The 9,357-nt window shown below is 39.7% G+C and overlaps 1 protein-coding gene across 1 annotated transcript; it reads left to right on the forward strand.

The window, feature by feature from the left end:
- The first annotated feature begins 1,980 nt into the window (after nucleotides 1-1,980).
- On the forward strand, nucleotides 1,981-3,141 carry LOC115227578. Its single transcript, XM_029798364.1, has one exon. It carries the CDS (start codon nucleotides 1,981-1,983, stop codon nucleotides 3,139-3,141), a length of 1,161 nt encoding a protein of 386 aa, XP_029654224.1.
- The last annotated feature ends 6,216 nt before the right edge of the window (nucleotides 3,142-9,357 follow it).

Consider the following 9,357-nt stretch of genomic DNA (forward strand, 5'->3'; position numbering starts at 1 on the left):
AAGCAATCCGTTCGGCTGGGCAATAACTCCTGCCCCGTCTTGCTCGCAGATCGAGCTTGGCCGCTCACTTCCTGACGTTGTTATTTTGATTATATAAATATAATCTGTCACAGTCAAATAAACGGACACGCGGTTAAATCGACACCTGGATTAAAAAAACAGCATCGAACTATTTGTATTATTAAGCTCAGCAAAGAAGTTTTGAAAAAATCAAAAAAATCATAGAAAACAAGAAAAAAACATTAGACGAAAATGGAAATGTACTGTTTATTACCAAACAGTGGCAACCCAGGTGAATATACTAAAGATTACTCCAGTCATTTGGCATGCGGGAATCATCACGGGTTGGTTAATTGAGGTCACGGGTTCCATTGATTATTTGATAAATGTGCTGTTCTATTTGCAGACTTAAGGAAATATTGAGAGAATTACCAAACAGTGACAACCCAGGTGAATATACTAACGATTACTCCAGTCATTTGGCATGCGGGAATCATCACGGGTTGGTTAATTGAGGTCCAAATTCTCAGTAACCTCCTCAAAGGGATTCTCAGTTACCTCCTCTAGCACCAACGTTTAAAACCATCAATTTTTTGATTATCCGCTTTTTTTCTCGTCATTTCAGTAAATTATTTAATATCTTGTATGCTTGCAATAATGGAAACATTTCTAAATCATTAAGTTTTACATAATTCTTCCAAATATTTAGTTTCTGTTTAAATCCAAGAATTTTATCAGTTGAAGTTAACACATTCTCGAAATTGGCCATGAAATTAGATGTAAAAAAAGGAGATTAAAGGAACAAAATCGAAAAATATCACAAAAATTGAGAGAATGCCACTGTTTGGTAATTCTCTCAACATTTCCTTAAGTCTGCAAATAGAACAGCACATTTATCAAATAATCAATTAAAAAATTAAAATATTCAGAGCTCAAGGACAGGTTCATAGTGCAACCGATTATTGTGGAGTCATCTGGAGTCTTCGGTCCGGAATCAATCTCTTTCATTAGGAAACTTGGATCCCTGATCTCGGTTCAGACGAAAGATAGAAGGGAGACCGAATGGCTGTTTCAACGCCTTTCAACAACCGTTGTCAGGGGTAATAGCCACGCCATCCTTTCTGCTCTTAAGCAACCTTAATTAACATATATTTTCTTTTGTTAAAAAAAATAAAATAAAAAAAATAAGAAATAAGTAAAAAAGGAGATTAATAGAAAATAATCGAAAAATATCACAAACAGTTTCCGGCGTCTTTGGCTCGGGACCCTCACTTCCCTAAAGAAATTGGGACATCTTTGTTCTTCGCGGTCCAAGGACCCTAGGGAATTACTTTCCTCATTCAGAGGATCCTGCTGGCTGTCATGCGTGGCAACAGCTGTTCCCTCCGTCTCGCTGGGAGAATTATTAGTTTGTTGACTTTACTTAGTAGTTTGACCCTAATCTTAATAAAAGTAAAGAAGGAGATCGAAAAATATCACAAAATTTTTTTTTTTTTTGATGAAAACCAACCAATCACAAAAATTATAAATAAGAAATAAGTAAAGAAGGAGATTAATAGAAAATAATCGAAAAATATCACAAACAGTATAAATAAGTAAAAAAGGAGATTAAAGGAATAAAATGGAAAAATATCACAAAAATGATGAACTTTCAAATAATTAAATCATTAAAAGAAAATACATCCTGAATTATTCCTTCTGAATCCAAATATAAAAAAAATTAAAGTGTAGCAAATAATTAAAAGAGCACCACAAAGTAAATCAACAGCGTGCTCACACGTGGCATAATTTATTAGGAATTAGGTTTGCCATTAAGAAATTAAGATAATTGACAATACTGCCAAACTTCTGTGCCACGCAATTGTCCCCTTTTTGTCTCAAGTGTTTCTCCCCGCCCAACTCGGGGTCGGTGTCCCAAACGGCTGCGAAGCGGCCGTTCATTCTCTCCGTGAACTCATCGAATCTTCCCAGTCGGCTATCATGGTCAAACTAGACGTCTCAAACGCTTTCAACTCCATCAGACGTGACCACCTGCTGGAGTGCTGTCGCGAACTGGTTCCGTTCGCTTATCCCCTTGTACATCTCTCATACGCTTCTCCGAGTATCCTCATGTTCGACGATGTTCCCATCTCTTCGGCCACCGGGGTCCAACAGGGAGATCCCCTGGGTCCTGTCCTTTTTGCCTTGGGCGTTAACAGTATCGCTCACTCTGTTCGATCCCCAGTTAACATATGGTATCTGGATGACGCAACCATTTGCGGTCCCCCCGACGCTGTTTTCGACGACCTTCGTTCTATCCTCCCTTCCCTCTCGGACATCGGCCTATCTATAAACGCCAATAAATCCGAAATCGTGAACATTGCCTTAAATCCGAGTGACTTCACTGCTTCAATTTCCACGTGCCGAGGCATTCTCTCAGACGTCCGGATTACGGACAAATCAAATCTTACGATTCTCGGTGCCCCCATGGGGCCTTCTGCCCTCGAATGCTCACTCGCTGGAAAAATTTCCCACTTATCCAAAATGATCGACAAGCTTAAAGTCATCGAGCCTCATGTGGCTTTTTTCCTCCTCCGAAACCACTTCTCCGTCCCTAAGATCCTTTACACCCTAAGATGTGCACCCTGCTTTCAAAGAGGCGACCTTCTTTCCGACCTTGACAATATCCTCAGGCTCGGTACGAGCTCTCTTTGCAATCTGGCTTTCGACGATCCAGGCTGGACTCAGGCATCCCTGCCTGTGCGCTGGGGTGGCCTTGGCTTGAGATCCTATTCCGATCTTGCCCTCCCGGCATTCCTATCCGCTCATCACGCTTCTCGTACTCTCTCAGACATCGTTCTTAGAAACCTCCCCGAACGGAAATTGTCTGAAGTTTACTCTGCAGCCCGTGGTCGGTGGGAGGCTCGGTTTGGTTCGAAGCTGCCCAACTCTCAATCTGTACAGCGCCAATGGGACGAAATCTCTTGTCAGGCAATCTTCGAAGGCCTGCTTCCTGTCTCCAATCAACACCGTGTCGCTTGCCTCCGTGCAGGTCGCTGTGAAAGCAGCGGTGTCTGGTTAAAGGCTCTCCCTCTCCCTTCCATCGGGAACCTGTTGGACAAGGAATGCCTAAGAATTGCAATCTCCCTCCGTGTCGGCTGAAAATCTGCCAGTCGCACAAATGCCGTTGTGGGGGAACTGTTGACGAGTACGGTTTGCATCCCCTCGCTTGCCGGCGGAGTGCCGGTCGTGCCCCCCGTCACAGTGAACTCAACTCAGTCGTACAGAGAGCCCTCGCCTCAGCAGGCATCCCGTCTATCCTTGAACCTGTTGGATTGGATAGAGGGGATGGCAAACGCCCTGACGGCATGTCCACCTTCCCCTACGAGCAGGGGAAATCCCTTATTTGGGATTCTACCTGCTCGGACACGTTCTCGCTGGGAAATCTCGCGCTGTCCGCCACCAATCCTGGGCACGCTTCCAGGCAGCCGAGGAGCGAAAGATTCTCAAGTACGGCCACCTGTCCAACTCGCTGCTCTTTACTCCAATTGCCTTGGAGTCCTCCGGGATCTTCGGTCCCAAGACACTCCGCTTCCTTCGCTCGCTCGGTCGACGGATTTCAAGGACTAGTCACGATCCAAGAGAGTTTTCTTGGCTCCTGGAACGTCTGTCGATTGCTGTGATCCGAGGGAACGTCTTCGCCATTCGCGCGGCTGGTCGGGTGTCTCGTGAGGCCTTTAACTAACTTAGCTATCTGTAATTTTTGTCTTGTTTGTATAAATTTAAAAAAAAAAAAAAAAAAAAAAAAAAAAAATTGACAATAATAATAAAAAAACTAAAAATTTTTCAAGTTTTTTTAATTAAATTAAAATATTATTATACAACTATAAATAATTTTTAATTTTAAATATTAAAAATCATGCTTGCCCCAGCTAACATAGCAATGGAGGGCTACTTCCTGAAAGAGGGATCGAGCTTCCGTGGACGTCCACGTGTTACGCTGCCGGAAACACTTGACGGAGACCTGAAATGTGTGAAGAAAAGGCTAAGGAGTGGTGAGGATCTGGACGAGCTGAGGAAACTCGCTCACGACAGAGGAGGTTGGAGGAGGCTGGTTCAAAGGATTGTTTTTAATGCTGCACGAGTAAAATTATAACTAATATGATTCTACGTATGTTGCAAATAATAATAATAATAAAAATCTCGCGGCACCTACAGTATGGTCCAAAAATAGTACACCCCTTGTTTTTTTGTCGAAAAAATCTTATATCTGCTAAAATAATACATTTATTTAATTATTTTTTTTTTGTGAATTATATCTGTTTTAGAGTTTAATGAATTTTTCATTTTATAGAAAATCGAAATGAATTTAATTATTAAAAAAATTAATGAATTTTTAATGGTCCATAAATAGTACACCCTTAACAAATTCAACATCTGTTGTGCTTTAAAATTACCTAATAAAGTTTTATTTAATATACAAAAATATTTTTATTTTTAGTTTATGTTCTTTTATTTTTTTAAAGTAATTATTTAATTAAATAATTATCTTATTATCAGATTTTTTTTATTTATGACGTCAAATGTTTCAATTTTTCTTTTTAAATAGCACCACATGTCTTCAATTGGATTTAAATCTGGCAAATTTTTTTTTCTGTCAAAAAACTTTTAGTCTTCTTTGCAGTATGCTTCGGATCGTTATCTTGTTGGAAATTCGGATTTTCTGAATGATCGTTGATAAAGGGCATCATTTTTTCCTCAAGTATATTAATGCACATGTCTGCATTCATGATTCCATTTATGGTATAAAGTTCACCAGTCCTTGGAAGCTCATAAATCCACATATCTTTATATTTCCGCCGCCATGTTTCTTTGTAGATACTATGCATTTTGGATTTAGTGCACCGCCATTTTTGCGCCACATATGCTTAATTCCATTTGATCTGAACAAATTGATTTTGGTCTCATTTGACCACAGGATTCTATTCCAAAAATCCATATTTTTGCCTACATATTTTTTTGCAAATTGTAAACGGTTTCTTTTGTACCTTTTTGACAATAACGGTTTCCTTCGAAGTATCAGCCATATAAATTGCATTCATGTAGTCTCCTTTTTATTGTAGATTTTTATATTTTAATAACAGAATAAGATTCCAATTGTTTTGCAATTGCAGATGAAGAGATTCTTGGATTTTTTTCAGCAGAACGTCTGATTAGACGGATAGATCTGATAGATAACTTCTTCGGTCTCCCTCTTTCTCGATTTAAAATGCCGTTTATTCCGTTTTTCGGTATTTTGTACAATCTTAGCAACGATGTTCTTGCTAATCTCAAGTTTTTTGGCAATTTTTTTGTATCCATAGTTGTCCTCGTGTATTGAAATAATACGATTTTTAATATCTGAAGAGAGATCAACATTACGAAAGTTCATGTTAATTATTTTGACAATAAGATAATTATTTAGTTAAATAATTACTTTAAAAAAATAAAAAAACATAAACTAAAAATAAAAATATTTTTGTATATTAAATAAAACTTTATTAGGTAATTTTAAAGCACAACAGATGTTGAATTTGTTAAGGGTGTACTATTTATGGACCATTAGAAATTCATTAATTTTTTTAAATATATGTATAATTAAATTCATTTCGATTTTCTATAAAATGAAAAATTCATTAAACTCTAAAACAGATATAATTCACAAAAAAATAATTAAATAAATGTATTATTTTAGCAGATATAAGATTTTTTGACAAAAAAACAAGGGGTGTACTATTTTTGGACCATACTGTAAAACCAGACCTCGCGGCACCCCTGTTGGGAATCGATGCATTAGTCCTTTCAGTCTCCTGAAATGACATTGAACAGTCTACTCGAAGATTGGTGGGAATTAAGTCTCCATTTCCCCGCAGATGGGAAGGAGTAATTTGATTGCAAAACAACCTTAAAGCATCCTGAAATACAACGGAATGAATCTTCCGATTTGCACGCCCAATTGAGCAGAGTGGAATAAATACTTTTGGACGTGAAGAAAGAGGGGAAGTTAGTAAAGAGGGTCTAAAACAACACAAATCAGACAACATTGGCCAGTGTGAAGTAGAGAGACTCCACTCGTTCGCGTGAGTCACTCAACCCATCGAAATATTTCCTCATTTTTGTGAGTGGCCCCACTAATTTGGGGGCGGTTTTCATGATTATTCCCGACAGGACGACACAACTGAAAAAACCAGCCAACGGGTTCCCCGCCAACTCAACCATCTTTTCGATTTTCGTCTAAAAATGACAAAAAAGAGGACAATCTTGGCAGGAATATCCTCGACTGGAAACTCCAACCTTACAAATCTTGAGACCAAACTCAAGTTCTTTCCCGTTAAGAAGACGTCATTCGGAGTAAAGAGTTCATGGAGTGCTGTCACCGTCTTGGGCAATCCGAGATATTCTAGAAAGTGAAACAACCGACCAACTGGACAAAACAGCAATATTGTCCTGCACGTCATCGTTGGAGTGGAGAGACTCGACTATTTTCAAACACGCCTCTCTTATTCTAAAGTTGAGCGCAGTCCCAACCTCTGGGCTCGTCTGACCAACCCGGCGAATACACAATCATTCAGAGACTGCAAGCCAACCTTCGTAGACTGTCGTGGTTTCTAACAAATATATCCAAGATTAGTTGACCAATGTGTTCAGGACTGTCGAGGGAGGACAATACACTCAATAGACATTCGTCCGCCAATTTACCATTACATCATTTTAAATCCGAAAAAAATGTAGTCTACTTATTCGTAATTATAGAAATGCGGTCCCCAATTAATCATATGTCTCTTCTTGGGATCACGAATTCCACCTAGATTTTACATGTTTTTTTGAATATTGTGGAAATTATTATTTGTCCTCATGTAAGAATTAATAGTTACTGAAACTTCAACGTCTCAAACTCTACAGGAATGGCAAACATGATGATATCAGGATATCACTGAAAGAGTGGTTATGCAAACATGATGATATCAGGATATCACTGAATTTGGTTTATTGTTTCTTCTTTTACTGAATTCAAATATCATTTTTATTTTTTTTGTTACATGCATGTAGGTTTTAGACGATATGAACAGAAACTTTTCTGACGACCAATCTACAGAGATTCATAACAGTTCCGTGTTGTTTTCATGGAGTAATAATATACCAAGCAGTACTTTCTGGTAAAAAGTAAAGAAGGATAATCATTCATATCTTATTGTAGAAAAATCCATATTTCCTTAATAGTCTCATCACTTTTTTCTGGTTAAATTTTGAAATTTTTCATTTAAAGTGTAGTTTCTCCCATTAATCTGTTATTAGACATTATATTTTTTTATTTTTCCCTTTTCTTCATATGGGAATTCAAATCTGTGTAGTTTCAATAAAAGATTCGTCCCCACAATCTTTTAAAATTATAACCTAAACTGTTTTATTTAATTATACCTCATTTCTTAATTCAAAATCATTTTTGACTTGTGTACTCCCATCTTTTATTCATTCTTTTAAAATAAAATGAATTCATACACGAATGAGAAGTAATAAACATATAATAACACAGAACACCCCAAACAGAACACTCCCGTGATATTCACGTGCATCAGATGACTCTCAGTCTCGTTTGCATAACAAGATATCACTGAAATTGTTTTGTCGAATTTTATGTCGAGCCAAGTTTGTACATATAAATGCTTTAGTTGGTCACTTGATCAAGAATGAGGCTCAAACGAATTCAACGGGAAAATATAATTTAACTTGTAATGGAAGTTTGAAATTATTGTCATACAAATACAACAACAATAGCCGACAAGTCCCTTCATTCAGGTTGTCAAAATATAACAAAACAAAATTACTTCTCACGTGAAATACCCAAGGATCTCGGAAATAATATGTCGCGAGCGCAGCGAACGACCACTCAATTTCTAGATGCGATCAATCAAAAAATTTATAACTATCCTGCCTATCAGGCACGGGGGTCTCGGATTCCAAGCCCCCTCGGTCCTCTCCTTGCCATGCTTTCTTTCTTCCTCTCACCGATGCATGCCTCTCGTAGTCCAGATCCTTCCTCCTCCCTCTGGATCGCTCACGGACTCAGAGCTTTCATACGGCACATCGTGTGGACAGATTGCGGACTAAAAACTCCCGTTGACCTATGCCTTATGCGCAAGTGGACGGAGATCAGCAGCTCTCAGTCTTTCCGGTACTTACTGTCTCACGGAGACCAACACCGGCGTGCTTGTCTGTTGTCCGGAGCATCTCCACGGACTGGCGCCTGGATCAACGCCTATCCTTCCCCTGCAGCTGGAACCTTCCTGGACCCAGACTGTTTAAGAATCGGAATATCTCTCCGACTCGGCTTGGACATTTGCCAGCCTCACCAATGCCGTTGCGGGGCTCATATAGACCGCAAAGGTCTACACCCGCTCTCCTGCCGCAAATGCCCTGGGAGGTTCCCCAGGCACGGACAGCTTAATTCCATAATAAAGCGTCTGCTTGAGGCAACCGGCATCCCGTGCCAGCTGGAGCCCTCTGGCCTTAACAGGGGCGATGGCAAGAGGCCGGACGGCGTCTCGCTCTTCCCGTTCAAGTGCGGCAAAGCGATCGTCTGGGACGCGACATGCTCTGACACTTTTGCGTCAACATGTCTTCTCGCGTCCGCGATCGAAGCTGGCACAGCGGCGAGGAGAGCAGAGACCCGGAAGAAAGACAAGTACGCCTCGTTCGCCGACAGATTCCTCTTTGTGCCTGTTTCAGTCGAAACATCAGGCACATTCGGCCCAGCCACGCTACGTTTTCTCACCGAAAGAGGCCGTCACCTCGGGAGGATTAGAAACGACCCCCGCGAGGTCAATCGGCTTTTTGAGCGCGTCTCAATAGCCGTACTCAGGGGGAACAGTTTCTCTATTCTCTCTGCGGCTAGTAGCTGACTTCCTGTTCCATTTTCTTTTCTATTTTAGATCAATGTTTGCAGTATTCTATGGGGTCTGAGAAAACAAGTAATCGACAAATATATAGGTGTCCACGATGTGGCCGAAGAACTTCGTTTCAGGATAAAACAGCACACTGAGCTCACAACCTTAGTAGGAATACCCTACAATTCAATGTTGGCCAAATTATGCATGAAATAAATAAGCCGAACCGGCAATAAATTTTGAACAAGTCAAACATTTTCTCAATTGGAGAATTCATTACTGAAATGCCAGTTTTTAAAGTTCCTGGAATAGGAAAAGTGACGACATTCTTTCTCAATCGGACTATCCAGTTGGAATTTGGACTCGTGAGGATATTCTTAGTCAAAGAGAACTATTGACTTGTTTATTCGGGTCCGTAAAGTTTGTGGAATATTTTTTATGTGCGGGTACTGCC

Source organism: Octopus sinensis, unplaced genomic scaffold, assembly GCF_006345805.1.
Source record: "Octopus sinensis unplaced genomic scaffold, ASM634580v1 Contig05008, whole genome shotgun sequence".
NCBI classification, from domain to species: Eukaryota; Metazoa; Mollusca; class Cephalopoda; order Octopoda; family Octopodidae; genus Octopus; species Octopus sinensis.